Source organism: Gilbertella persicaria, assembly GCF_025201335.1.
Source record: "Gilbertella persicaria strain CBS 190.32 chromosome Unknown B0P05scaffold_30, whole genome shotgun sequence".
In the NCBI taxonomy this organism is placed as follows: domain Eukaryota; kingdom Fungi; phylum Mucoromycota; class Mucoromycetes; order Mucorales; family Choanephoraceae; genus Gilbertella; species Gilbertella persicaria.
The window spans coordinates 284,347-311,751 of record NW_026251991.1 but is presented as its reverse complement, the minus strand read 5'-3'; the positions used below and the strand labels follow the sequence as shown (position 1 = coordinate 311,751).

Sequence of the window (27,405 nt, the reverse complement as noted above, 5' to 3'; positions counted from 1 at the left end):
AAAGTTAAAGGTCTTGGAGGATATAGACAGTTCACTTAAAAACATATCGAGTCCAATGTAAACTGATTAAGTTTTACTCTTTCAACTGTCATAGAGATACTTAAACTGTGGTAATCTGAGCACTTTTCAATACGAAATATAATAAATAGTCTTTCATCATATAAATGAATAATCACTTATAGCACTATACATCATAAATATAAAGGAAGCATTGTATAATGACAGTAAATAACGATAAATGGGATAATATGGATATTTACAAATAACGGAACCATAATAGTCATTCCCCAGGCACAAGCTGTCAAAGTACTAAGTAATCAATAATCAGCAACCACAATTAGTCAATAAATCAGGTAGTATAAAAGACAAGCTGAAAAAACATCTTTTAGAGGATTATCATTATTTTTGTAATAAAGAAGTACTGAACAGTGTCACTGTATTTGTTTGTTTTCTTTCTATTTTCTATTCTATTTCATTTTACTACCTAAACACCACAATGCCATTTGCGTACTCAAAAAAATATATTTTGAAAAATAATAAAAACCACTATTTTAAAATAGAAACCACTGTCTTAGAATAAATTAAAAGTATTTTCTGCAATACAAAAAAAAAATAAAAAGTTTTCTAATTTTAAGCAGAAAAATTAGAAAAAAAAAAAGCTTGCTTTTCAGTTTTTCAATTTTAAATTAAAAAACGAATCTACCAGGCAGTAATATCCTTTTTAAACTAAAACAGTAAAATCATTATCCGGTAGACACATTTATTTATTTAAACAGAAAAATAAGAAAATTACAACGGAAAAACCAAAGAATTCCTACTTTTTTTTTTACTTTTTATCTTTGCAGAAAATATTTTTTCAGGTACATAAATGGCATACTTGCCATGTCGGCATAAATGTTAGCATTTTATAAAAAAAAAAAATAACTTTTTTTGGAAAACTACTTATGCCCATAGAAGACTTCTGACGTTTGCGAGCTTTGCGATATTTTTTTTTGTAGATTTTTGCAGTCTCTGCTTGACCAAAACGAAATCAATGTGCTGATTATACTCCCTCTATACATGGACTTATTGGGAAGCTCCACTCTCTCAAATGGGTATCAAGCATTTGCACTCTGTCGAAGATGATGAACCCTTAATTTATTTGGGTTTTCCATTGATACAAAGCCGTATTCAAAGAGTCAATTTTATGGGTTCTATGATAACAAAGATTAAGACTGCTATACAAATCCACTCTACACGTTCATTATCTGTGGTGGGCCGAGCCACTGTCTTGAATTCACTGATATTGTCTAAAATATGGTATATCTTGCGGGTTACTCCGTTGACACTTGCTGATCTCAAACAATTGAAATCTTTGGCCATTCGATTCTTGCGTAAGAATATATTTCCTGTTATTCCTTGGAAAGTATGGACGTTGCCAAAAGAAAAAGGTGGACTTGGAGTAATTGATATTCAGGTTCAGGCCTCGGCTTTATTTTTTCGCTGGCTGCATCCTTTGTTGGCGTATAATCAAGATACTATTGATGCTCATCCGGTCACGTACTTACTTAGCCTTCATATTCGAAATATCAATGACTGCAAATATCATCAGATTCCATTGTTGTTTCCTTCTTCTCGTACACAAGGGCTGAAAAAACAAAGAATTGGCACTATTAATATGCTATATCGTGCCATTGATTGTCTTCCTCGACCATTTGCGAATGCTAGCCTTAATACTGTTACCGCTATGGTCCTACCTTTGCAAGCTGTGCTTTACGTTCCCCCTTCTTCGTCCTTCGTTGTCCCCCTACGTGTCAAGAAAATGATAGTGTCAGATGTCTTTCAAGTTGATGCTAGACTCAACTTTGTTCACTGGAAAGATACTCGTGATCCTTCACTACTTTATTGGAAGCGGACTCCCTCCACAGTCTTCAAAGGTCTTGCATCTGGGAGTTTGAAACTTCAGCCATTTTTTAGCTCTGTATGTAGTCCTGCTCCACTTGAAGACTCGACGGTCTCATTTGCGCCTTTGATCAACCAGTTTCGGTTTCAAGATGATCAAGGTATTTGTAGTATCAAGGCATCGGCTAAGACATTTCGTCAGTCAGTTCTCTCGGCTATGGCTCCTCCTTTGGCCTTGAGAAATATTACAGAAGTGAAATGGAAATTCTTTTGGTCTCTGTCTCTTACCACCATTCAACGTAATGTGACATACCGGTATATCTTGGGGTGTATTCCTCATCGTCGATTCTTACATTTTATTATGCCTCACGTGTTTGACTCTCCCTTCTGTCCGGTGTGCTTAACTACCACTGACTCTATTAACCATATGCTCTTTCATTGTCCAACTAAAGAGAAGGTATGGCAGGAAATCATCTTTGAGTTTCTTTGGCCTACCACTTCAATATCTGATATCCAAGAGGCTCTTCTGTCCCTGGACTTCTCGTACATCTGGTACTGCCAACGGAAAGGAATCAAACCATACAGAATCCTCATAATTACTCTTTCACAAATCTGGCTTGCTCATATGAGATTTATCTTTGACAAGACCCCCATTGTACCTACGGCCATATTAGCAAGCATCCGATTCAATGTTCGTCAGACTATTGAAGAGGATCAATGCCATTCAATACTGTAACTTTTTTCTATATAATTTATTTTAGTTTAGTTTATTTTATCTAGTGTGTTTCGCTTTATTTTATTAACTTTCATTTTAATTGCACCCGTCTCTACACTTTGACTATTACTCTTAGTGTACGCGGCTCAATCAATAAACACATTTAAAAAAAAAAAAAAAATACTCCCTCACTAAACTATAGATGAAACTCTGTTGTGAACATATATGAATTCATATGCATAGATTAATAAATGATGATCATGGCAAAAGACCAGATCACATCTATGGCAATTGCAATGGATCTATAGTCACTGACATTCACTCATTCTACTAAAAGTACTACATCATCCTCATAGTCAGAGATTATGAACCCAGTGACTCTGTTATTATTGATGGCCCTCATAAAGTGACAGTTAGAGCTGACAAATACATTAGTATTGGCATTTGACAAATATGTAATAGTTTATTCAAGTTCAGGTCAGATCATGTACTGTTGGCTGAGCTGACAACTTCCTCTAAAGGCATTTCTCTTCATTGCTCCTGATCTAACAAATCAATCCGTAGTCAAGAAGCTAACCCAAAGCAATAGTTTGGCCGAGAAGAAAAAGTATAAATACCTTGACATTTTATAGCAATTGAAAGATAACATTTCTTGGAGAAATAAAAAGCCTATACAAGTTCTAACGGACTTTCTCTGTGTTCTTACCTTTTCTCTTATTGAATATCTACTCTCTCTTCATCTCACAACATTGAGTTTATTTGTATTGCTTTTCTCTTCCTGTAATTTGGTGGTTTGGCTCTGGACTGGAGGTAGTGGCGCATTCAAACATACAGGGTCTTGACCATAGAGTCGTAGCAACTTGTTTCGTTTTCTATTCAGTTCTTTCAACTTCTTTTCTCTCCACTGGTTATGGTGATGGCAGAAGTCGGCTTTTACTTTTCTAACAATGTTTTTGATCGAATCCCACTTGTCTTGTGCTGGTATTGCCGGTCTAACTTGTGTTGTATATATTTGTCAAGTTCGCTTTTCACTTTGTTAGTGTATCTTTCATTTTAAGCAAGATAAGGGTTGCCTCTCCATATGCCTTTCCTATTGTTCTGTAGCTCAATAGTCAGAATTTTCTTTAGTGTTGCATGATCTGTGTATTTGTCACTCAAGAATTCCACCTTACCATCTGACATTTGTTTGAAAGTGTTGAGTCCGGCAAATATGTAATTTATGGTTGATGAAGATACCTTGTCGCTTCGCTTTTGGATTCAAGTATAGTCATATTGCTCGCCTTGTTGATTTATGCAGTCTTTCGTATGACCCTTTATGAATTCGATCAGTTGTTGAGGCTTAGTTTTTGTTCGTGTAGAGTGTTTGCTTGCGCTATCAAAACTAAAATTAAAATCACCAGCCATGATTAGGTCAGGAATCATATCTGGTGTCTTGAGTAATAGCTCGACTGTTGCTCTAAAAAGATTGTTTCTCTCGGTCACCTGTTCAGTTTTTAGACCTGATTATGCATATAGGTTCATGATGTATAAAGGCGGAATAGAGTTGTCAACAGTTGTTAGCTTAGCTAGGATCATTCTTCCATCTTTAGATACTTTGATTTCTTCTAAATCTAAAGCATTATTGAAGTTGATTATTGAGCGATGTTTTGTCCAAATTGCTTGGTGATAGTTGAACTTGAATTTCATGTTGTTTATGGTTTCTTCAGAGGTGAGGGTTGGTATATTGGTTTCTTGACATAGTAGCACATTCCATTTCTTGGTCTTCAGTAAAACAATAAAATTGTCTGTGGTTTGTTGGTTATTGTTCATATGTAAGTTTCTGCAGTTTGCAGAGCCTATTTTAATGTGTAAGTGTTTGTATGTATTCATTTTGTTTTTTCTAACCCCCCAATTATTAGTTCAGTTCATTCATTTGCTCCCCACCATTGTCAGGAGAAGGAGAAGACGTTTGAGTGACAATTTCATTTTCAACGTTTTTACTGAGTCAAAGATTTACTTGTTTCAGGAGAGAGAGCGTCTTCCAAGTTACGCTTAATTGTCCTGTCTAGTTTACTTTTCTCTTTACTGGTCGAGCTGAATGAGTGTCTGCGGGTGATAATATCATCTAGCTTTTTGGTTTGGTGACTTCTGGAGCTCCTTGGTGTAGAAACTGACTTGGTGAGAACAGCTTCCTTCATAGGCTGACTTGGTTCGCTGGCACATCTACTCATCATTACGCTTCTGTTCTTCAAATCTACTACTTCTTCCATAACAGTCGCTTCACTTTCTACTGCCTGCGGCTTTGGATCATTCTTGAGTAGTTCGAGCAAATTGATTTCTCGTCTAATTCCTGCAGCATTGTTACTTTTAGAGCCAGCTGTCATATCTGACTCCTCTTCAGGTCCAGATTTTCCACTTTTGGACATTCTTCCTGTTTTGTTTATTTTGGGGTCACAATTCCAAGGTGCCGTAGGGCATCTGGCTTGCAAGTGGTTAGGATTCTTGCAGTGGATGCATGGTTCTCTGACTCTTTTGGGCCAGTCAAATTTGATGTGTTCGCCCGTATGACAGTCAGTGCAGATAGGCTTCATTTGAGACCAAACGATGTTTAGTAATACTCCTGGAAAACCTACAAGTTCCACTTGAGGAGTGAGCTCAGCTGCATACGTTGCTTCTTTTAGTTTATCCCCATTAAGTGTAGCAAAACCGCGACCAGTGAACCAATCGGAGTCAGCGCACTTGGAAATAACAATGTTTAAAATATCGCCAAAGCGTTTAAGGGTATTGATCAATGCTGGTTTCAATACTTTTTCTTTCATGAGAGTAATTCCAGAAATATCAACGTTGATTACCATTGCAAAATGGTTAAGGGTCTTGTTCAGTTCAGCTTTTGACATGAGAATACTAATTTAAATCCACTTTTGCCAAGGTTTGAAACATGTCAACACTTTTTTTTTTTTTTTTTTTTTTTTTTTTTTTTTTACTATTTCGCTCTACATACATAGTAAATTCATTCTCGAAATAAAGCTAAACAGAGAGATATCTGAATAGGTTGTGTAAATTATGACGTCTGACTTCCTTCTCTTGGTTATTATAAGCTTGTTGATCTTTTTGATAGCATTTATCAACTTAATTTTTTTTTGTGAGATAGTTCTTGTTAAAGCAATTTATTCTATATATTTACAGAGCATCATATTTCAAGTCATATATGTTGACACTAGTTTGGCAATAGATAGCCTAGTTGTAGTTTACAAAATGTTACTTCAACCACAAGTTAAATAGCTCAAATAACAAAACGAATTTTTGCCTTGCTAAAAAAAGTATGTTGAGATTTTATTACTATTTTGATCAAAGATCCAGTTTAGACTTTTGCAAATGGATTGCGGTTAAGTTTCAACTTAAGGATAAGGAGAACGAATGCACCAACTAAATAAGCGACACCAGCAAACATCTTGTAGCTAAAGAATGGACTAGCATCAACACCTGATTCAACGGCACTAGCAATGTTAGAGCCAAAAACAGGAATTACATTAGATAAAAGAAGAAGAGATAAGCCAGAAGGAAAGAGCTCAGGACCAAGAATATAAGCTGTAAGAGGAGAAATCAAAGCAAAGAAAGAACCGCTTGTAAGACCAAACACTACAGAAAATGCCATAAGGCTACCGTATGAACTAGAGAATGTCCAAATAAGCAAGCAACTCAAAGAAGAGATAAAGGTAAAAAGCAAATTTGTGTTGACTTTACCAAAGCGATCAGCAAGGAAACCACAGATGATACGGCCAATAAAGTTACCAGCAGCACTAACTGCGACAAGAGCAGAGCCTTCTGTGTCTGAAAGACCAATGTAAGTAGCATAAGAGGGTAAGAAGAAATATGGAATAAAGTAACCAAATAAACCGATATTAGATGCAATAGTAAACAAGACGAAATTAGCATTCTTGAATACGGAGAAGTCAATGATTTGAGAAAGCCTTTTTCTAGCTTTGGTAGAAGGAATACGCTGTCTTACAGTAATGCAGGCAAGAATGTCACAAAATAAGCAAACAAAACCAAGAATACGGTATGTCCAGCCAGGACCAAGTCTTTGATTCACAGGAGTCATGACGAAGGGAATGATTAGACCGCCAATACCAGAGCCACTAGCAACTAATCCAAGAGCTAGTCCTCTACGTTTTGTAAACCACTGAGGGGCAACACCCATAATAGCCACATAGATACAAGAAGCACCGATACCAAAAACAACCCCTTGAGTGAGATACAGGTGCCAAATTTGTGTAGCGAATCCAGCCATTTCTAGACCAATACCAATAAAAAGGGTGCCAGTAATCAAGACAGCACGAATGCCAAAGACAGAAACGCATATTTGAACGATAGGACTAGCAGAGTTCATGCAAACCATAGCAATAGTGCCAACAAAGCTAAGGTTTAAGGCAGCATTAGGAGTATTATTGAATAAATGTTGTTCATAGTAGTCTTGCATAACACCTATCCATATAGTAGTTAGTGATCCAAATCATCTTGCTTTATCTTGGCTTGACATAAGCGCTTTCTTACCCCTATATCCAAAAAAAGAGAGCTGTTAGAATAAATCAAATGAATATAGATACATACCAACTAGTAATTGTGCCAAAACTGGTTACTTGGACAAAGAATGCACCCAATATGACAAACCAACCATAGCCGCCATCATGTTCTTCTTCATGATCTAAAGGCGGCAAGCCAATTTCTTTTTTAGAAACCTCTTGATGATCATTTACTACTAATAGATAGAATATTTCAGTTATTTTGATTTTTCTTAACCAAATCTTACCTTCAGTAATATCAGATCGAGACTCATTTTCAATGATTTTTAGGTCAGCGAGAGCCTTTTCATTAGAGCGATCTAAAGTAATAGCACGTTCGTTTGTCATATTCTTTAACACAAAAAGATGGACTTTTGATGTATAGTCCTTAAAATATTAAAAAAGGAAAAATAACCTACGGGGTATTCAAAGAGCTTTTGGATTCTTGTCTTTGGTACTTGGATGATCAATGCCCAGAAAAGCTAATTTGATCTCTCTTGAGAAAAAAAGACAGAAGGAGCTCAGGGAATAAAAGAAAAATTTCTTTTTTATAGTTTAGTTGTACTCCAGCAAACCAATGAAAGCATTTAAGATTTCGGGACGGACCGCAGCGAGTACTAGTGTCACATTGATAATTCGTTTTTATACTATAGTGTCAAATGTCAATTGTTTAGCCTTTCTTTTGTACGGTAGAAGTATTTGGCTTAAAGACTACTGCTCCTGCTGGGCGCTTTCATTTTACATTAGGACTAAAAAAAAAAAAAAAAAACTCGAAGAACCAAACAAATGGTTGTACGATTAAATGTTTTTATTTAAAAGACGCACCTGTAGTAGTTCTCTACATATAGTTGATGACCATTAAGTATACAACTCTCGAAAGATAAATTGTCCTAATCAGTTTAATGTAAGAGTAAAAGGAATTAAAGACAAAAAGATAGTAAGGAAAAGAGGAACGAGTGAGATAAAGAATAGAACATACGGCTGGCTAGCGTGTAGATTTATGAAACAATATTTTCTGGGAGAGCTTGTTCAGTAAAAAGGGTAGGAATCATCAATTGCTAAAAGCGTCTGAAGCCTGCTCTGAACTTGCAGACAATCAATAGCATTAGTTTTGCTAAAAACTCGATGAGGATGTAAAGGGCAAGGAAAGGGGCAGCTATATGGCAACCATCCAAGATGCCATCAGCTAAGACGATTGTATCATTGGCTCGTCATTAGCAGTGACAATGATATTGAACACATTATTTCGGAAGATTATAGGACATTACTACACTGAAAAAAGAAAATCCAATATCACCTAACCCAAGTACACTCTCTTGATATAATATATATATACATGTTGTCATTCATTTCTTATTCTTAGCTAAAAAAATAACTCCATAAGCAATCGCTTGAGAGATGATCATACAACTAGAAGGAATCAGATAGAAATATCTCAAAATTTCTGAATATAGTGTATTCAAAGATTGGATAATAATATAAATACTCACTAAGTATATTTAATATAATTATAGCTTTGGTTAAATATAGGCATAAGGACAAAGACCTCAAAATGCAAAATGTCGACTATATACTAACTTCAAATGAGGAGCTAATCAAAAAGCACTTATACCACTTTTGCAAAACGAAACTAATAAATGAGAAACATGTGTTTTACTCACATGAATGCTGAAGACCTTACTATTGCTATCAATCACACGTAATACTCTCCAGTTCTCAGTAACCCAAGGATCTCACAACAATTTTATTCATACCCACAAAATGCAGAAATTTTGTGTGTACGGTATATTTAAGTGGGGGTAATGACCTAAAATAGAAAGCCGTGTGCGCCTAGTATTACCCTTTAAATACACATATTAAATGTCTTGCTTCTTCAGAGTAAAATACATACTTGTGTTTAAAATAAACTTTACTTTCGCTGTTTATTTAATGCTATTACTATTTTACAGTGTATATTAAAGAATATATATATGTGTGAATGCGTGTGTATAAATGAGGTCAAAACTCTAATAATCGTCCCCATAGTCGTCTCCATAGTCTTCAGCTGCATCATCATCAAAAGCGTAGTTTGCTCTTGCATCACGCAAGAAACGCTCATCATCTGCCATATCATCAGAATCCATTTCGTCTTCATCTTCATCCGCATCTTCATCCGCAGCAGGTGCACTACCATTTGCTGTGTCTTTCTCTGTCTTTTTGCCTGTAGTATTAACATCACCCGATTCTTCAACTACTTCATAGTCAACTGGGCCTGTTGGTATAGATTTGCCTGTCATCTTTTCAATGGCGTCTCTTGCTTTGAGTTTGGCTATTGATTCAGGTGATTCGAACATATCATCAAACACTGCTTGATTGATTTTTTTCGAGAGCTTTTTGTTGATCAATAGTTGTTTAGCAGCTTCAGCAGGTGTTGAAGCAGGCTGCATCTTTTTCTTTTTGTGTCTGTTTTTACGACTGGTTGGTATACCCTTTTCCTTATCAATCATACGTTTCACTGCCATTTCTTCAAGATATTCCTTATTGGCATTATACCAAATCTTTGTCTTGAGAGCAACTTCTTCTTGAGTTAAAATCATAGCCTCAATTTCTTCACAATCTACATCAGACAGACTTGCTTCTTCTTCAGCTTCTTCTTCTTCTGCATTTTTGTCTTTTTCTAAACAAAGGGTCAAATGTCTATTGACCAAAGTTTAATATTTACCTAATTGTTCTGCTGCCTTTAATACTGAGCCGTTCTCAAGCCAGTTTTCCATTTCGTCTACAATATCTTGTGCATCTTTCTCTAATTCAGGATTTAACAAACTTTGTTCTTCGTGTGCCACTTTGGCTTTTGCAATGGCTGACAATTTGATCTTTTCTTCTGTAGATAAGGCATCATAATCAGCATTTTTGTAGGGTATATAGCTTTCGTCATTCACCAAAGTAGCTTGTGTGTCTTCTTGTTCTTCCTCTTCTACTACTTGTGTTGCATCTGGATCTTCATCTGCCTTTTCCTTTCCTTTGATAGAAGCTTCTGCTGTAAGATTTACGTCTACATCGACAAGACTCTTTACTTGATCATTCAAACTATCTGCAATCTGTTGCTGAACCAATCGTTGTTCTACTTCCTCTTCAGTAAATTCTGGCTCGACTCTTCTTCGCTTTCGTGTCTCTGTATCGGACTCATTCTCCTTCCCTGCTTCTATTTCTGCTTTTCTACTCTTTTGAAAAGATGGAGGATCTGCACGACTTTCTAACCAAATTGTTCTGAAATCACGAACTGACAACTGTGCTGATTCAGTCTGATTGAATTCTTGAAGACGCTTCTGAATAGTTACATCAGCCACTTTGACAACGTAAATCATTTCGCGAGTTGTTCTTCTGAACCCATTCATACGCGCTGCAATCAACAAACAAGCACCACAAATACCAGCAGGTCGACGACCGCTTGTGATCCAATCACGATCCATACGTTGTGCAATACGAACAGCATCCTGAGCTACTCTTTGTGTATAATCACCAAAATCCAAAGCAACAGCAAAACGGGAAATGTACAAAGAAGGGTCTACATGGGGTAAACTTAAATTCAAGACTCGACAAAATTTGAGAAATGTAGCACCCAGCGTAAAAACATTAACTTGTAGAATATCGGAAAAATCGATCAACATGTGAGAGCTTTTTTCTGTTCTGCAGACAGCATATAGACAGACAGCAGCAACATGCTCACTACGACGACCACGGGTGAAGCGATTGACGACAGCTAAATTATAATAGCGCTGTGCTGCTTCTCTGTAACGTTCAGGTAATCGAGTAGCATGTGCTAAGCTGGATATTTTAAGACGGCCGTTTTCAATCGATTGTTCTTGTCCTTCTCTACCTCTGCCTCGTCCAAACATACCACCACCAGAAATACGACCTATCAGTAAAGTGTAAATGCCTTGAGATAGAATTGATGTTTATTTACCTGATTCTCCTGCAAATGAACCCTGAAGAATGGCTTTACCGCCAGAGGTTTCTCCAAATGTTACTTCAGCGACAATGGTATTTTCTTCCAAAACCTATAAAAGCAAGTCAGATATCCATTAACATAAACAAAAAAGTAGTTTTACTTACTGTACCACAGTTCACACAGTAACTGGTACCAGAAGGCCCATCGGATTCGATTTTACTTTCACCACAAGTATAACAACGCATATATGGAAAAGAAAGAAAGGGGGGGTTTTTTTTTGAAAGAGAGAGAGTGAGAGAAAAAGGAAAAAAAAATATAAACTCAAACCACAATCACTGTCACGAAAAAACAGTCCTATTCATGTGAGATAGTAACTTTATGCGAGAAAGGAAGGGGGTTTTGTTTGCATTTTGATGTTTAAACGATTGTTTTCTACAGCTGCTGAGAGAGGGAAAAAATGGGCAGGCATTGCTGCTATGAATGATATTATTCAGGCAAATCCCTCTATTATTGGGGTTGGTTCAGGTTCAACAATTGTTTATGCTATAGAAAGACTAGCAGGATCACCTTTGGGACGCACTGCTGTTTGTATTCCTACTAGTTTCCAAACACGGGAGTTGATATTGAGACACAAACTCAACCTGGGATCCATTGAGCAGTAAGGATCATACATATGTTTTCTCTCTTCATTCATTCATTCAATATCATATGTTTAGATATCCTTACATTGATATCACAGTGGATGGAGCAGATGAAGTAGATCCAAACTTAAATGCAATCAAAGGTGGTGGCGCTTGTTTATTTCAAGAAAGATTGATAGCACAAGCTTCCCATAGATTTGTGTTGGTTGCTGGTAAGTAGACATAAAACATCCACACAATTTATACGCTCGTAGATGCACGAAAAAAGTCTTCACAGCTTGGGACACAAGTAATGCTATTCATGATTTGCCAACTACTCATTCTTTTATATAGTGGAAACGAGGTGTGCCTGTCGAAGTTGTTCCAATAGCGCTTTCTTCTATCCATTACCAGCTCGAACGCTTATTTCCTACAGCAAAAATTCAACTTCGTATGGCATCACCTACCGACAAAGCGGGACCTGTAGTAACAGACAACGGCAATCTCCTGTTGGATTGCGATTTTGGACCTATTCAAGATCCTGATTTGCTCTATAAGGAAATCAAATGCTTGACAGGTGTGTTTGATGTCGGACTCTTTTGCCATATGGCAGACACAGTGTACTATGGTAGTTTAGATCAAGAAGACGGAGAAATTATAAGCGTATAAACCTTTTTATTTCGCAAAATAAGATAGTATGTTCTTAATAAACATAATCACTTGGTCTACACAGACTTCTTCTTTAAAAAAATAAGTCAAGACATGCATCAATGCAGGCTTGATCTGACTATCATCTTGGCTAATCAGTCTCAATTGTTCATCGAAAGACAACCGTAAAAAGGATTCAACCAAGTCACCATGAATAGTTGATTTCTCACCTCCCGATAACTGACAATACCAATGTTTGAAGTCTTCAACTGAGCCTAATAATGGTCTAGTAGGTTCAAAATCAAGCAGCAAATCTTGAAGTACACAAAATAGATTGTAAAGTGGAGAACTGATACGATAGACATGCAACATGCCACCTGATACAGTACAAGCAACAATGGGTTTGGTGGTATTGGATTTTCCCAAGTCAAGCGACCAAGGCAAAATATGAGGTGTTGATTGATTTGTATAAAACAAATCATTGTGTGAGCCTAACAAAGCTAAACTGGGACCAACAAGAACATCCGAATAATGGAATGAAAACAGACATTCCAGTCTTTTTTCATGTATAGAACTAGGATCATCATAAAGCGCAACCATACCGCCTGAATAGCTGACGCCTACAGCAAGTCGACTGTCTATCACAAGTGAATGATGTACACTACGGGATGCTACATCGCTATATTATGTATTAGTCTCTTAAAAACTCAAATAATACAGCTTACCTCTTCAAAAAATGCAACGTGCTGGTATCAGAATCAAATCGATAGAATGAGATAGACTCATCATTGTGACAAGTGACACAAATACGCTCGCCATCACCATGAATAGAAGTAATCGTAGAATGAAGCAACTTGTGTGCAACTTCTATCAGTTTTCCAGTAGAAGTATCTAATCTGTATAAATACAAATGGGCACCTGCAGAAAACAATAGACTGTATACATGTGTCAGCTTTAACATGTCTTATTGTAGTATACTTTACCCTGCAGAATGAGGACAAACACTATACACGCTACCAGGTAATTTCTCTTGCGTCCAAACTTGTTTGAGCATAAATGAACCTGAAGATGTACTGCGCTTTGCTTTCAATCGAAATAATATCATGGTGCCTGTCTCCTTTTTCGGGTACCATGTTCTACTTGATTTGGAAAACCGAGATTCTTCTTCAGGATGACCAATCCCAATACAAAGATATTTGTAGAGTTTATTGTTGTTTTTCAATGACCATTCTACAAGACATTTGATGAGCTTGTAAAAAAAAAGATGCATATTCTTTACCTGCTATTGAATAGACAACTTCGCTTTGCCCATAACCTGTATCAGTCCATAGCAATTGACTATTGGACAATGGTTGACCACTGCATATGCATTAGACATAGATTTCATGATATGCTAACATACTTGGAAGGATCAATCAATCGCATGAAATTTTTACGCTTGCCAGAGTCCATAGCTGTCGTGACAGTAATGATGTAATTCAATGTCTTATCATATAAAACTTTTTTTGGCGTCTAACAAAGATACGAGTTATACCAACATTTTTTTTTTTAAATTGGTTTTCTTACTTGGCCAAGATAAATTTTGTTGGTATTGATCTTGCTTTCAAGACTCAATTGAAACAAATAAAGTCTGTCATCTGCAAAAACAGCAAAGGATTCGCCCGTATTCCAAAGCAAAGGCACATCACAATCCAAAGGAGCAATCGTATTCATAAATCGGTCAAATTTAGGCAATAACACTTGCTCCAATTGAATGCGATCCTTAATTGAACATGTCAGTCGCCATAATTGCTCACAGAGAGCATAAACACCACTGTGACCACACAACAGTTTGACTGCTCTTGATCCAATGTTATGTGAATAAGGTTGTTTGACCACAATAGCTTCGTCTAAAGGATCATGGTTGATTTTGAAGCTAAAGAGATCCCCTTGTCGTAGCCCTGTTATGAAGTACAATGGTTGCCTGAGCACTGAAGATTCAAGTAAGGTTGCTGAATTCACTACAGTAAATTCTTTGGAAGAAAAAGAAGCTTGCAGAAAAGATTAAGCACGCATGAACTACTTAGAATAATAAGCTTACATAAATCAACTTCTTGAATGATTTGTAATAATGATCGTTCATCTACTGAAAAGAACAAAAGTGATGGGCTAAATGTACCTACGACCAAGACTGAGCGAGGTTTGTTGTTTGATCTACAAAAAACATCATGAATGAACAGTAGCCATAATCATTCACTTACTTGATATCAAAATAACCAATGTAACTAGGACATGTTCGAAGTAATTTACTGCCTATCTGATCTACGACAAAAGTGCAAGCACTTAAAAGAGGTTTTTAAGATCAATATGCTAGCGTGTCACCTATTGTTCTCACCCGTCTAAATCAGTGTCATTTGCAATATTTACAATTTGAATTTTGAATATGTCTTTAGATGCAATGCACAAAGCAACACTCGTGCCATCATGAACCTGCCATGAAGTTGCAAATTGAATACTAAAGTCTATGTCATCCATTGGGCTCCAATGAAAACATGTTGTGTCTATATAGTCCTTCAGCCAAAGCCTATATGTGTTTGAATTACCTTTCTCTTGAATGCAAAAGACAATTAATCCCTGAGGATACACTTGAAGCACAAACGATTTATGCTCGATAGTAAAAGAAGACACATACAGTGTTTCTGTATCAGGTTTGATATTGGAACTAAAAGTAATGTCTTTGATTTGTCCATCTACGAAAACAGTAAATACAATAAGTATGACATGATAGACTATATACCTTTTGCACTCAACAAGCGAGTATCTAGCATAGACGAAGTAACTAAATACAAAGGCCTTGTTGAATTCTGCATGATACTCCATGATCCCGAAACACCTTTCCATTCTGCTTTATCTGAAGAGCTCAACATAGTTGTTTCAATACCAGAGGTGACGATACTTAAAGCACCATGTTCATCTTGCCCTGAGCATGCAATTAAGGCATCTTGGTGATCTCGGTAATTATCTGCTACCTGAACATCAGTCAATGGAGCACGGTTAATGAGTGTTTGAATGGTTATATGTCGTATTATGGAATCAGATTGTTCATGAGGTATCTAAGCAAATGAGTATTCTTCCTTTCAAACAGGGTGACAACTTACTGCTAAAACTAAACTATCAGCACTTTCACCAGCACATAAAACGATATCTGCTGTTACTTGATCATTCTTCTGTCCCAGCATATCAATAGTTCCAAGCATACACATAGATTGACCAATTGGGCTGGCTGATTCAATAGGATGCCATACAAGTTCTCCTGTTACGTTGATCTCAAGTTTAAATAGACATCCTTCAGCTGAGCCCAGATAGATATAATCCTCCAAGGAATCCAAATGCGGTGTATAGGCAGTAAAAAGGGGACCTATACAGCATAAATAAAAATTTGGAATCGACTCAACTACGCTTACATTCAATACTACCAAACTGTCTTGGAATAATGCTTGTAGGATATAATACATTGCCACACGCAAGGTCATCTGCTGTTAATAAACATACTTGTTGTTCCTATAATCATGTTAGATATATTGCGGATTCACTATACAGTATTACAGTAACAAGCATAAAGGATTCAGGTTGAAATTTTAATGGTATCAATAATAAAGGCAAAGGGGTATCTAAACATTAGGCATCACCTTGACTCTCTGTACTTACTTTTTTCCAGAGGCAATCTACTGACTTTGTCTATTATAACATGCTGTGGATCAGAAGCATCAATAGCATAGATCACTAGTCGACATAGGCGTTCTACATCACTATGTCACATTAAGTATTCGCTCAAACCCCCTTTTTTTTTACTTACTTGTAAATGACAAGAACAAGCAAGATACGATCCATGGTATCTGTTTCTGTATGCAAGAATTCCATATGCCAAATAATGCCTTCTTCTATCTCAGAACCCCGCTATGCAACAAAATAAGCATACCCATTAGTCAAATCAAGACTTACACCAATAATTGGATCAAAATAAATTCTAGACATGGATTTACTCATAATGAAGATATCAAATGTGTCCTGAAAAGAAGCTACGGCAATGGCTCTTCCACTGAATGATATCAGCAAACTTATGATTACTATGCATCAAGTTTCAAATCTTACTGTGGATCAATGGCTAGCTTCTTTCCTAGTTTAGTGTATTCTAAGCCTGGACTTGCAAGGCGAACCTATTCTTTATCAATGGACCATTCTCGTATTGACATTTTTTTTTTTTTTTACCTCGGATACTGTCTCGAATCGTTTGATATTTTGATCTAAATCCGCTATAATTGTCATGAAAACCAGTTTTCCATATTCAGATAATGCAACAATAATATCCTGTCCTTCAATAGTCGAATGTTGTCTGACCCTTTTAGCGTAAGTAACATCCTCATAGTCCATATTGAGTAATTGAGGCAATGGTTGATCATCAAAGTGACATGGCATTAATTGCGCGTCATTGATTATGCCAAATGTAGACTGTTCCAACTGCTCTGAAAGTAAAACAGGGTTATTCTCGGAGACAGAGCCTATACTCAGCCATGCTAAAGCATTTCCCTAAACATGATTAACTATTGCATTGATCATGCATGTGTTTATACCTGGACAAGAACAACATCAGAAGGATCTGAGCTGGCGATCGATCCTCGAAGAATACGTTGGATAATTGTACTGTAACTAGAGGATCTATAGTAAGCAAACATGCTTTCAAGAGAAACAGAAAGAAAAAATCTGTAACAGCGGCAGGTTTGAAGGTTTAAACTCCCCTTGTCAACCATGCATTTTTATTCTATTTTCTTTTATGAAACGAAGGACGAGGCTTTACTTGTTTATCAATCCAGTTAATAGCACTAAGACAGTACTTGTCTGGTTTTAAGCGGGGATATTGCTGCAGTGCTAATTGATAATATACTTGTCCAAGTTTGTATTGTTTGACTCTGCCTGAGAATCGTAAAATAGCATCTAATACTTTGACAGAAAGTGGGAATCCAAACCCAGTTTTTCGATCGACATGGTATTTCCGCATTATTTGATCTGCTTCTGGTGGACATAAAGAATAAAGACGGTCAAGGGTAGTCAATACTACAATGATATCATCTTGTCTATGTGCTGATTGAGCAGTAGCATTAAGAAGAGCAACGACCAATGAATCATCGATTGCCAAGTCAGCATCTCGAGCACTAGTAGCGACTGTGGGCTCTGAAGAAACTGCAATTTTTTGAGCTTTTTGTGCTAATAGAGAAGTAGGTTGTCGACTTTTCTTTTCTAAACGAAACATTACATCTCTCCAAATGTAATTGATAGAATCTATACCGTGTGGCAGTTGAGGACATGCTTGTAGTGCAATTGTATATGTTACAGCATCAGGAATGGTCATGGTATCCACAGAAATACGCTTTAGTGTCTCTATGGTTTTCTTGGCTAGTTGATTATTATTATAGACACGCATAAGGTTATTGATATGAATGGTTGAGGGTTGTAAATTAAAGTCTTTCATTTTTTGTATCCAGGATTCTGCTTGTTCAACGGCTTGTGGTGAATTGCTTTTGGCATAAGCTGTAAGCATATGTGTAAATGTACGTTCATTGGGCTCGAATCCTCTTTTCCGCATCTAGACATACATGAGCCTTTGGCAGAATGCCATCGAGACTTACTTGGACATAATAATTTTCAGCATAATTGGCTCTACCATGTCTGGCGCAATAACCGAGTAATTGGTTCCATACCACTGTGGATTGTAAATAGATAGGAAGTGCTTTCACATAATCTGCTGCGTCATCTACAGTGCCCATACTCAATATACGAGTCACTTTCTCGGAGGCATAAAAGGGGTCATCAGGCTTAACATAGGTATATCGATTGGCTTTTGCTAAAGGAGAATCTACTTCAATATAACGACGACCTGGTGTTGATATTTGAGGTTGCTTTTTAGTGTCATGATCGGTTTTTCTCCACTGAGATGGATTTTTAGAAGCAAATGTTCTCAACTGAAGTTGACGTCCATATCTGAGTGCATTATTGTTGAATCGAGTCAAATAGTGTCGCAACATGGTTCAAAATAAATAAAAAAAAAAAAGAATTTTATTTTTCTTTTATGCAAGGTAATGTGACTACAGTAAATTCGAAATAGGTGACTATCTTTTGACAGGTACTGTGCCTACCACAAACTCAACCAATCTGTCCATGACAGCTTGACGTGCAGTTGCATCCTGAATCATGATATCAGGAAACATAGACCAAAGATGCACACCTGTAGGTTCTTGTACCATCATAACTTGTACACCCGAACTGCGAGCTCTTGAGGCCAATATACCTCCCTCATCCAACAAGACTTCCTTACCACCCAACAAGACAAGTAACCGACGAGGAAGAAACGAAGCCAAGTCAATGTCATGACGAAGGTATCTAAAGGGAGGCACATCATCTTCATATTCAGAGTCTTCTGGACCCATATAACACTGTTCCATACGCTCAATTGCCTTTTCTGTCAGAATATCATCACCGAGATTAGCACGCCATGACTCACCACCTGCTTCTAAACCAGTGTAAGGAGAAGCACAAATCAGCCCAGCTGGACGTTGTTCACTAGGAATCTTATGAAGTAGTGTGTCGAGTGCAATAGCAACGCCTGCGTCGTCGGCACCAAGTATGATTTTTCTGGGTTCAATGTTCATGTTCTTAATCAGCCAATGGTATGTTTTAGCGATGTCTTTGATAGGAGCAGGAAACAAATGCTCAGGGCCGTGCTCTAAACCATACATTAGAGGAATATATCAACCTAATTTATGTCACTTACGATAATCTGCTACAAAGATCATGCTTTTGATACCCTTGTCTGCTTCTAATGCTCGAATCCAACTGGCAAAAGTAGGCGTATATAACTTGCCTAAATCAAATCGAAACCCGCCACCTTATAGGCAATATGTCAGCCACAAATAATAATAATAATAACAATAAAAGAAACAAAGCCCATACCCGGTATCCATAATAAAACAACATCTGCTTCCGAAATTCTATCTGACATGGCTTCTCTTTTGGCGCCTTTCAAGTCTTCTGCTATCCAATAACCATAGCCTTCTGCTTTATGAATCCAACTTGAACGTGCACGGAATAAAAAGAAGGAAAGATAATTAATGATTTGTCGTGGATAATAAGCTTTAGGAAACGTAAAAGCAACTGTCAGTGCCCAAACTAATACCCAACGCTTAAAGCGTGCAAACAAAGACATAAGAAAACAAAAATAAAAAAAGGGAAAAAGAAAAGCTGAAAAAGAAAATGATGGAAACAAGTTTATTTTTAAAATGAATTCTGTGTAACTCTTCATTCTTGTTCTTCATCCATAAGCTGTCTAGTTTCTTCTTCATCTGACTTATCGTTGTTTTCTCGGTATAGAATATAGTGTTGCATCATAAATACTACATCAAATACAATTGACTGTAATCCAAGACCACTAACATAATGTGAGTCCAATCAATAAACGAAATATACTTACAATTTCACTGGATTCTGTCATATAAAGTGTGAGTCAAATACAGAACATGTCATTTCTATACTTACTCCAGAAACACCACTCCAATCACCATTTAAACTTGCATCCAAAAATAACTGCGAGATGGACAAGACTCCACCTGTGAAATCCTATTGAACAGTAATTAGATTTTGTTTTCCATACTCATCATTTACCAGTAAAATGTTATGAATACTCCAGCCAACGGTTGATTTACGCTTGTAGTTAATCCAGACTTGAGGCATGTATTTGATCAGACTGACAGCCATTTTAATAAAACTCAGATAGTACAAAAGATCAATCCACCATGCTTTGTTTATGCTGATCACAAACAAGAAGCCAATGATACCTATACCTGTAACAACAAAAAAATATTTGGCTACAGATGATACTGTTTGATCATTATCTCTCTAATCAGCAGTCAATGATTCTGTTATGCTTCTTGCTTATCTTACTTTATAGTAAAATGTCTGCATTAAAGTAAAAGAAGATACCAGAAATGCATGCATAGCAAACACAACATCATTGAATCGAACAAGACTACCATTCGATTCAGGATTTCTTTGTTTATCTTTAAAGACATTAGAATCTGAATACATTGTTTGTGCTTACATTCGTCTTGTATTTCATGACTGAAAAAGAAGGACATGTTATAGATCCAATAACAGAGAAAACCATAGACATTATAACAGAGGAAATCTATAGAAAGCCCTTGTACACTTGTAACGTTAAGGAAAAAGAACACGTTTGCAACAAACCTTTTTCTTTTCCAGTTGAGAATAGTTTGAGGATAAAAACTAAAAGACCAAGCAACAAAGTAACACTATTGTTCATGTGTTGGATTCTTTTTTCATGAAGGACAAACAACTTACCCATCCAATCAAACTACTAATCGTTGAGCCTATACTCATATGAATAAAGAAAAAGTGTGTATAAATGCAGTATGTATTGCGTGCTCTATCTAAGCCAATCATTTCTTCTTTGATCATGGACACACACTTTAGTTTACTCGAAACCATCTTATTCACACCTGATCAAGGTAAACACATGATTGATCATCATAATGCTCATAGACATAACTAGGCTTTTATTTAATACAAGAACATCTCAACAGACTGCAACATGCTATTGATGACTTTCGACAATTAGATGCCTCTTTGTTTCCTAATGCACCTTCATCTCAATACATTCTTGATCAACTTGAACAAAAAGTATCTTACAATCAAGGCTATCAACGTGTAGGTACTCATCGACTGCTCTCAAAGCAATTGCACTTATAATTGCATTTCCTAGGTTCGATTGTTGATAGACACATCATCAAGTGTTACTGTTGAAAGTACATCCTTACCTACTTGTTCTGTTTTTTATCATTCTCTTGATCAAGCAGCAAAAGCAAACCCTTCTTTTTCAATTATATTAGACATTCAGCCTTTTGATGTGTCTACTGATGATCCCTTCATTTTGCATAAGACAACACATCGTGTCGTGTATGAACAAGCAAGAGCAAGAACTCAATGCTCATATCATCCTGTTGATCAAGAACCCTTTGATGTTGTGTTGTATAACAAACAAAACCAGATTACTGAAACAAGTATTGCTAATTTGGCTATTGGATATCCTAGTACAAATGGCTATGTTTACAAGACACCACCTATTTCATGTGGCTTATTATCTGGTGTTTTTCGTTCATTTTTAATCAAACAAGGCTTACAGGAGCAAGTCATGACAGTAGATGACTTGATACAAGCACAAGAGGTAAATACAATAGGGTTATTTTTATGTATTTCTAAAGCATTCTTTTTATAGGAAGGACTCCCCATCCTTTGCTTTAATTCAGTGAGGAAAGCATATCGAGTGACACTATTGACAGTATGAGAGAAGGTTGTATTTCTTTCTTTCATAATAGTCCTTAAGCACAGTGATTCCACAAGCACTTTTAAATACAGTGACAAATATCACATACGTTGGTTTCTTTAAATCGATCCTAATAAAAGAAATATGAGTCTATGCTATCAGTGCATGTACCGCCTTACTTGTATGTTGAAGGAATAAGGGGTGCAATCGTCTGAATGATTTCTTGTTTATTGATCATGATATTGTTTCGAATTTCAGTAATAATAGCCACTGTCTCGTCTGTTTCTTTTGTAGGAAAATGGTCCTTTTTCACTCTTTCAAAGCAACTGGCAATACGTTCTGTAACAGCAGGACAAATATAGTCTAAAGGAATCCATCTCTATATCAACCATAGTAAGTGACACTCTATGATAGTGATTTACTTACTGCACAATGTCTAAGTTTATTCAGTTCTTGTTCGCGCTCCTTGTCTGGCAATTGCTTCAAGTAATCTAGTCAAGCATTCATATTTTAGCTTATGTATATACATATATATATGTCCTCCTTTACCAAACAACTGAGTGACAAATTCAGTAGGCTTGACATTGATTCTGAAACGATAAAACACAAGACCACCACAAGCAGCATCGATGGCTTGAAACTTTTTGTCTTTACGCTGTTCTACTTTCGTTTCTCCTGACCATTCTTGGTCTTGTTCGTCTTCAAAATCAAGTTGATCAATATCGAGTTTTCCTTCAAATCGCGTCCAAGTCGATTCATGATTAGGAAAGAGAGTTTTAATATAATGCTCAAGACAATTGGACACTTGACCAAGTGCGCGCGTTTCAGCATTGACACTGCATGACACGAGTAATCCATTAGCATCGTCTGAACGTTTTAACAAATGAGAGTGCTTAGTGAGCCATTTGTTTTTGAATCTGCCTCGCAAGATAGGAATGGTTGCTTCTTTCTTCTGCTTCTTGTTTTGAGTATCCGTAAGTTCAATAGGTCGTTTTTTATCGTTTTGATCTGCCATGGTAAAAGAAGAAAAACATTATCTAAATTAAGCCAAATGAATTGCGTGACTTGATATCTCATTTTCAGGTACCATTCCATCATGACGTTAGTGAGCCTATCATTAGACAAAAAGTAATGGTTTTTGACAAGCATCGACTTTATGTATGTATTTTTCTAGTAGAATTCTCAGTTACAAGGTGTTTACACTATGATAGTGTTTTTTTATTCATTAAGAAGGGAGGGTATATCGTTAAAATCCGTTCTTCAGCCAATCAATGGCTTCTTTTTCAGTGATAGTTGGATAACCAAATGCATGAGAAGTAAAAAGTTGTTGCTGTTGCTGTTGCTGCTGCTGTTGCTGTTGCTGTTGCTGTTGCTGTTGCTGTTGCTGTTGTTGTTGTTGAAATAGTTGCTGCTGCTGTTGCTGGTGCTGCTGTAGTTGTTGCTGTTGTTGTTGCTGTATAAAAAAGTGTTGTTGAGGTGGTAGCATATAAGAAGATGGTTGCAAAGGAGCTAAAAAAATAAGCTATTTGTTCTATACGATCAAGAACATACCTGAGACTCGTTGTAATTCTTCCAATAAATGTTTTCTTTCTGTTTCTAAACGACTCTGCTCTTGTTCTTCCAGTCGCTCTTTTTGTAATAACCGGGCTTCTTCTTCTGCTTCTCTTTGTGTCTATATGAGAAAACAATAAGTCGTTTGCAAGTGATCTTGTTTGACTTACAACAAGTTCGTTCTTTAGTTTGTATTTTATTAATCTTTCTTTTAAGCTAGTCAAATGTTGCTTTTGATCTTGTACTAATGGTTGAATGTCTGGCATGGTAAAGAAAAAGAAAGAAAATATTTCCACATGTGTTGTGATTGGAAAAAAAATAAAATTTTTGAAATTAAGCAGAGCAGAGCATGGTGTTTACATTAGGCTATAAAGAAGAGCAGAGAAATAAATTAGTAACATATATTGAGTGGTTTATGTAGAACACTGACACAGATGCGAGGAAGCATTTGAAAACCGCTATCTTGTTAATTGCATAATTGCTTCAAATCATTACATTTATACTACTACACAATATGACTGACCAATACTAAGCTGTAATTGTTGCAAATAGTGGCTACATTAAATATCATTTTTTCTTAATAAATATCCTGGGTTTTCATTCTACACGGTTTACGGTATTATGCTTTGGGGATCTTGTTCAAGGATGGAAAGCATATAATTTTTATTTTTTTTTGATTTCAAAAATTATGATATTTTTTCTGCGTGATTGGCTATAATGCAAATATAAGGTTCAAGTCGTTTTCGGTACAAACTGTCAAATACTTCCGAGCAGGTTCAAATCATAATGCATTTGTTTTCTTTCCGAGTTCACCTATCCTCTATCTCTATCTCTCCCCTTTTCTCTTTTGTTTAAACACAATGCTTTCATCACGGATTTCGTTTTTCCTGCTCTGCTTTTACATACTTCAATGCGTTCAAGCAAGAAAAGGTATGCTACATCAACTTGTTGATTCCATGCATTAAAAACAAAAAAAAAAAAAAAAAAAAAAAGATTGTGATCCAAAAGATCCAGAATGTCGAGAAGATATATACAGTAGTGCTTCCGCTAGCACAAGCACTTTCTCTATAGATGAGGCACTCAAGACTTTAATTGAAGCGGCTTCTTATGAAACCATGTCTAATTTTCATGAAGCAAAAGTAGCTGATTCTCGGCCCAATTCACCTCCAAAGCCTGTACATACAGAGCCCGCTATTCAAGATGACTATAGCGGTGACATGGATTCAGGCTCTGATGGAATTACAGAAGACAATACGGGTTTGAGTCGTGTAGAAACAGCAGTATTAAGCACGTGTGGTGTCTTGGTAGTAGCAGGTATTGCAGTGGGTCTCTTTGTCTGGAAAAACACATCAACAAGGAATAGTGCTAATGGCATGTCTGATCTCGAGCAACAGTACGATAGAGAGAATGGTATTGTCTCTAAAGAGCAAAATTTACCGAGTGTAGAGATGGTTCCATGGAAGAAATCAGTGGAACAAGATCATAGCTCAGTGAAGCCCATTGTAATTGAAGCAATAACAGAACCAGCAGTCGAAACAGACGTGACAGAGGATCATGAACTTGTTTTAACAACGCATCATTTGCGTAATTCGATGTATGGCCCTATGTTTGGTGGTTCACCGGAACTAGAGACAAATATAGGCACAACATCCTCAGCTACAGATCCTGCGCATGATCCAACTGTCTTAACTTACCCATTACAAAAATTCCTCAAGACACCTACAAGTTGTCAATCACCTGTGCAAATCGCCGTCCATTTAGAAAACAATCAAGACGAAGAAGAAGACGAAGACGAACAAAACTCATTTAAAGAAGATATCATGTATAATAACAAAAAAGGCCCATCAAGTCTATCTGTACAAAAGTTAAGCCATCAACTTGCAAGAATGTTCAAATCTTCAGAAGATGCTAAAAAGAACCCTATGCTCCCATTCAAAAAAGAGAAACCACTCAAGATAGAAACTAATCAAGTCTTACAAACATCCTATGCATCTTCTTTTGTAAGTCCATTAGATCTACCTGAAGATCAATATATTCCTATGCAGGATGCTATAGGCTTACCTCTTGTGTCACGAGCAGAAGTACTCGCTGATCCCTTGCGTCGTTTAGGGAAAGATGAAATTGCATTATGGGAAGAAAACTGTAGGAAAAAAGACAATCATGAACAATAAACATAGTTTTTTTTTATCTGAATTCTTGTAAATCAAACAAGACGATACAGCCTTTTTCTGTTCCAAAGCACAGGAACTCCTCTTGAGGAGAAACAGCAGAAGACACAACTGCACTATCAAACCCTCCTAATGTTAGACTTCTTTTGGTTGATTTAAGATCCCACATAATGGCTGTTCTATCGCCTGATGTTGTAATAAGTTTTGAATGAATAGTGGCAGCTGATATAGACCAAATAGTACCACGATGTACATTAGGTGCTTCTACATAAGTTTTCTCTAAACCAGGTAAAGAAAAAATTGAGATACCCGTGTCTGCCTGTCCCGCATAAGCAACAAATGTTGGAATATGGATAGGTCTTCTTGCAACTGTGTATTCATTTATCGTCTGTTCTTCCGCTTCTTCTCCCAAAAACTCATCATACACAGCCATGGCTGACACAGGACCATTGGTGTCCATAATCGATCCAATGACTTCTGGAATATCGTTGACCAAAGACGTCTTTAGATCCCATACAAACACACTTTGATCGCTTGAACTTGAGACAATATAGCCTGCTTTGTTTGTCTGTACTGTTCTTGTTTCTTGCTCTGATTGACAGAATCGAAGTGAAAATCGCGGACAATACACAATGGAATTGATTGTGTTTTCTTGACCGTGTAAGATGCGAAGACAAGTACCGTGTCGTGTGTCCCATAATCGAATGGTGCGATCGATTGACCCACTGATCAATATATGCTCTTCGTAATTGTTGGTATACGCGAGTGCTGTTACGGGTCCTTCATGGCCAACTAATTGGGCTGCGTGTGTCAAATTGATCAGATGATGGATCTGAATTGTCGTATCAGCAGAACCGGATGCAATCATTTGTCCATTGTCAACTAAGCATGATACATGGCTTTTATGTGCCTGTATAAAGCAGTGTTTCTGACTCTGCGTATCCCATACGTGTATTTTACCGTCAATATCGCCAGTAAAGATGCGCGTGACATGAGCTATAAGCATACAGAGTACAGGGCCTGTATGATACCGCATTTCAACACGTTTACAGTCGAGTGTTTTCCATGTTTTTGTCATTGTCATTGAACGTCGAAACAAGCTATAATAAAGGGACTGGTCGGTATAGGAGACCGTGCTATCGTTGTCTATCATTTTGTATTCGACACAAAACCGTCTCCATATTATATCGTGCGTGCAGACTTTGCTCCATAGCCTAGACACTAGCACACATTTATTAGCACAAAACATATTATAACCTATGTTTACCTAGTCTTAACTTGCATAGCTCAAAAGGCGTCGAATAAGAAAGTATTCTGGCGCTTAAGTGGATAGGAAGTCTTCCAATAATATCTAAAGAACCACAGTTTTGTAAATAACGAATAATTTCCATACGCTCTTCGTGTGTTAGAGAAGCAGCAAGGATTTGTTTGATATTATCCATGTGCGTCTCTTGAGGGTATCGCTTGAGGTATTGTGTATTCATCATAAAGAAAGAAAAAAAAAAACAAACGTTTAGACGCGCTGCAAAGCCTTTCTATTTGAACTCAGTTGAAGTCAAAACTTGCATTCATGTAAAATGATGTGCAAACAATGAATGTCTTTCTTTGTTCTCAAAGAAAAAAGTAGAAGCTCAAATGTCGTTAACATACAGTGTCTTCCCAGGGCAAGTGTGTTTGTGGACATAATTGAAACAAGTTATTTTAAAGAACTCAATTTGCCTGTGCCTTTGTAATAAGCAAATAATTGTATTTGTTATCAATTAGTCAAGGAGATAGGATAGTAAATCTCTTAACCTGTCAATTACTCTTAATGAAACGCAGTAAATAGTCGCCTTCTTGACTACCGTATTCTTTTAGAAAATAAGCAAATGAAAGACTAGCTCGTTATTATCTGAGTAAAGACCAGCAAAACTATTTCAAGAAAACCAATAGTATCTAAATATACCTTTTAATTCTTTAAATAAACTTCCACGAACGACATAA

General features: G+C 36.7%; 16 protein-coding genes across 16 annotated transcripts; 3 read left to right on the top strand and 13 right to left on the bottom strand.

Annotated features, from left to right (window-relative positions):
* Nucleotides 1-5,028: 5,028 nt before the first annotated feature.
* On the bottom strand, nt 5,029-5,427 carry B0P05DRAFT_454671 (uncharacterized protein; the record flags this gene model as incomplete). Its single annotated transcript, XM_051573928.1, has 1 exon — nt 5,029-5,427. A coding segment is annotated over one exon (399 nt), but the record flags the coding sequence as incomplete, so codon positions are not given.
* Nucleotides 5,428-5,620: 193 nt separating this feature from the next.
* Nucleotides 5,621-7,707, bottom strand: B0P05DRAFT_549516 (major facilitator superfamily domain-containing protein). Its single transcript, XM_051579147.1, has 4 exons — nt 7,386-7,707; nt 7,187-7,334; nt 7,130-7,131; nt 5,621-7,060 (listed from the first exon to the last, which is right to left on the bottom strand). The coding sequence occupies exons 1-4, from the start codon at nt 7,483-7,485 to the stop codon at nt 5,937-5,939; spliced, it is 1,374 nt and encodes a 457-aa protein (XP_051433122.1). The 5' UTR covers nt 7,486-7,707; the 3' UTR covers nt 5,621-5,936.
* Nucleotides 7,708-8,166: 459 nt separating this feature from the next.
* On the bottom strand, nt 8,167-8,319 carry B0P05DRAFT_473718 (uncharacterized protein; the record flags this gene model as incomplete). The annotated part of the gene is made up of 1 exon (XM_051574748.1): nt 8,167-8,319. A coding segment is annotated over one exon (153 nt), but the record flags the coding sequence as incomplete, so codon positions are not given.
* Nucleotides 8,320-8,934: 615 nt separating this feature from the next.
* B0P05DRAFT_549508 (uncharacterized protein) lies at nt 8,935-11,345 on the bottom strand. The gene is made up of 5 exons (XM_051579146.1): nt 11,230-11,345; nt 11,081-11,174; nt 9,839-11,032; nt 9,029-9,793; nt 8,935-8,978 (listed from the first exon to the last, which is right to left on the bottom strand). The coding sequence occupies exons 1-4, from the start codon at nt 11,308-11,310 to the stop codon at nt 9,144-9,146; spliced, it is 2,019 nt and encodes a 672-aa protein (XP_051433120.1). The 5' UTR covers nt 11,311-11,345; the 3' UTR covers nt 8,935-8,978; nt 9,029-9,143.
* Nucleotides 11,346-11,480: 135 nt separating this feature from the next.
* B0P05DRAFT_549504 (ribose 5-phosphate isomerase A-domain-containing protein) lies at nt 11,481-12,407 on the top strand. The gene is made up of 4 exons (XM_051579145.1): nt 11,481-11,723; nt 11,782-11,918; nt 11,961-11,995; nt 12,040-12,407. The coding sequence occupies exons 1-4, from the start codon at nt 11,542-11,544 to the stop codon at nt 12,352-12,354; spliced, it is 669 nt and encodes a 222-aa protein (XP_051433119.1). The 5' UTR covers nt 11,481-11,541; the 3' UTR covers nt 12,355-12,407.
* B0P05DRAFT_178741 (uncharacterized protein) lies at nt 12,020-14,038 on the bottom strand. Its single transcript, XM_051573153.1, has 6 exons — nt 13,900-14,038; nt 13,736-13,845; nt 13,317-13,692; nt 13,059-13,268; nt 12,357-13,012; nt 12,020-12,308 (listed from the first exon to the last, which is right to left on the bottom strand). The coding sequence occupies exons 3-5, from the start codon at nt 13,601-13,603 to the stop codon at nt 12,361-12,363; spliced, it is 1,149 nt and encodes a 382-aa protein (XP_051433118.1). The 5' UTR covers nt 13,604-13,692; nt 13,736-13,845; nt 13,900-14,038; the 3' UTR covers nt 12,020-12,308; nt 12,357-12,360.
* Nucleotides 13,717-14,343, bottom strand: B0P05DRAFT_473866 (uncharacterized protein; the record flags this gene model as incomplete). Its single annotated transcript, XM_051574755.1, has 2 exons — nt 13,717-13,845; nt 13,900-14,343. Coding segments are annotated over 2 exons (573 nt in total), but the record flags the coding sequence as incomplete, so codon positions are not given.
* A 758-nt stretch (nt 14,344-15,101) lies between these two features.
* Nucleotides 15,102-16,743, bottom strand: B0P05DRAFT_580353 (mono-functional DNA-alkylating methyl methanesulfonate N-term-domain-containing protein; the record flags this gene model as incomplete). Its single annotated transcript, XM_051582013.1, has 8 exons — nt 15,102-15,425; nt 15,471-15,664; nt 15,777-15,873; nt 15,919-15,983; nt 16,021-16,121; nt 16,169-16,269; nt 16,315-16,380; nt 16,582-16,743. The coding sequence occupies 8 exons, from the start codon at nt 16,741-16,743 to the stop codon at nt 15,102-15,104; spliced, it is 1,110 nt and encodes a 369-aa protein (XP_051433116.1).
* A 325-nt stretch (nt 16,744-17,068) lies between these two features.
* Nucleotides 17,069-18,392, bottom strand: B0P05DRAFT_549500 (uncharacterized protein; the record flags this gene model as incomplete). Its single annotated transcript, XM_051579144.1, has 2 exons — nt 17,069-17,953; nt 17,997-18,392. 2 exons carry the CDS (start codon nt 18,390-18,392, stop codon nt 17,132-17,134), a joined length of 1,218 nt encoding a protein of 405 aa, XP_051433115.1. The 3' UTR covers nt 17,069-17,131.
* Nucleotides 18,393-19,604, bottom strand: B0P05DRAFT_549497 (Alpha/Beta hydrolase protein). Its single transcript, XM_051579143.1, has 3 exons — nt 19,318-19,604; nt 19,139-19,252; nt 18,393-19,090 (listed from the first exon to the last, which is right to left on the bottom strand). The coding sequence occupies exons 1-3, from the start codon at nt 19,568-19,570 to the stop codon at nt 18,477-18,479; spliced, it is 981 nt and encodes a 326-aa protein (XP_051433114.1). The 5' UTR covers nt 19,571-19,604; the 3' UTR covers nt 18,393-18,476.
* A 2-nt stretch (nt 19,605-19,606) lies between these two features.
* Nucleotides 19,607-20,781, bottom strand: B0P05DRAFT_549496 (PQ loop repeat-domain-containing protein). Its single transcript, XM_051579142.1, has 8 exons — nt 20,722-20,781; nt 20,608-20,672; nt 20,462-20,568; nt 20,305-20,420; nt 20,026-20,259; nt 19,900-19,980; nt 19,835-19,848; nt 19,607-19,792 (listed from the first exon to the last, which is right to left on the bottom strand). The coding sequence occupies exons 1-8, from the start codon at nt 20,758-20,760 to the stop codon at nt 19,663-19,665; spliced, it is 786 nt and encodes a 261-aa protein (XP_051433113.1). The 5' UTR covers nt 20,761-20,781; the 3' UTR covers nt 19,607-19,662.
* A 55-nt stretch (nt 20,782-20,836) lies between these two features.
* Nucleotides 20,837-21,689, top strand: B0P05DRAFT_573168 (aminotransferase; the record flags this gene model as incomplete). Its single annotated transcript, XM_051581489.1, has 4 exons — nt 20,837-20,888; nt 20,933-21,087; nt 21,143-21,604; nt 21,642-21,689. 4 exons carry the CDS (start codon nt 20,837-20,839, stop codon nt 21,687-21,689), a joined length of 717 nt encoding a protein of 238 aa, XP_051433112.1.
* On the bottom strand, nt 21,561-22,737 carry B0P05DRAFT_549486 (uncharacterized protein). Its single transcript, XM_051579141.1, has 4 exons — nt 22,253-22,737; nt 22,130-22,194; nt 21,883-22,082; nt 21,561-21,833 (listed from the first exon to the last, which is right to left on the bottom strand). The coding sequence occupies exons 1-4, from the start codon at nt 22,716-22,718 to the stop codon at nt 21,710-21,712; spliced, it is 855 nt and encodes a 284-aa protein (XP_051433111.1). The 5' UTR covers nt 22,719-22,737; the 3' UTR covers nt 21,561-21,709.
* A 91-nt stretch (nt 22,738-22,828) lies between these two features.
* Nucleotides 22,829-23,899, bottom strand: B0P05DRAFT_178833 (uncharacterized protein). Its single transcript, XM_051573154.1, has 4 exons — nt 23,685-23,899; nt 23,255-23,620; nt 23,146-23,212; nt 22,829-23,081 (listed from the first exon to the last, which is right to left on the bottom strand). The coding sequence occupies exons 2-4, from the start codon at nt 23,518-23,520 to the stop codon at nt 22,950-22,952; spliced, it is 465 nt and encodes a 154-aa protein (XP_051433110.1). The 5' UTR covers nt 23,521-23,620; nt 23,685-23,899; the 3' UTR covers nt 22,829-22,949.
* Nucleotides 23,900-24,086: 187 nt separating this feature from the next.
* B0P05DRAFT_639055 (uncharacterized protein) lies at nt 24,087-25,430 on the top strand. Its single transcript, XM_051583702.1, has 2 exons — nt 24,087-24,184; nt 24,248-25,430. Exons 1-2 carry the CDS (start codon nt 24,115-24,117, stop codon nt 25,423-25,425), a joined length of 1,248 nt encoding a protein of 415 aa, XP_051433109.1. The 5' UTR covers nt 24,087-24,114; the 3' UTR covers nt 25,426-25,430.
* B0P05DRAFT_598220 (WD40-repeat-containing domain protein) lies at nt 25,431-26,913 on the bottom strand. The gene is made up of 2 exons (XM_051583172.1): nt 26,690-26,913; nt 25,431-26,643 (listed from the first exon to the last, which is right to left on the bottom strand). Exons 1-2 carry the CDS (start codon nt 26,907-26,909, stop codon nt 25,439-25,441), a joined length of 1,425 nt encoding a protein of 474 aa, XP_051433108.1. The 5' UTR covers nt 26,910-26,913; the 3' UTR covers nt 25,431-25,438.
* Nucleotides 26,914-27,405: the final 492 nt, after the last annotated feature.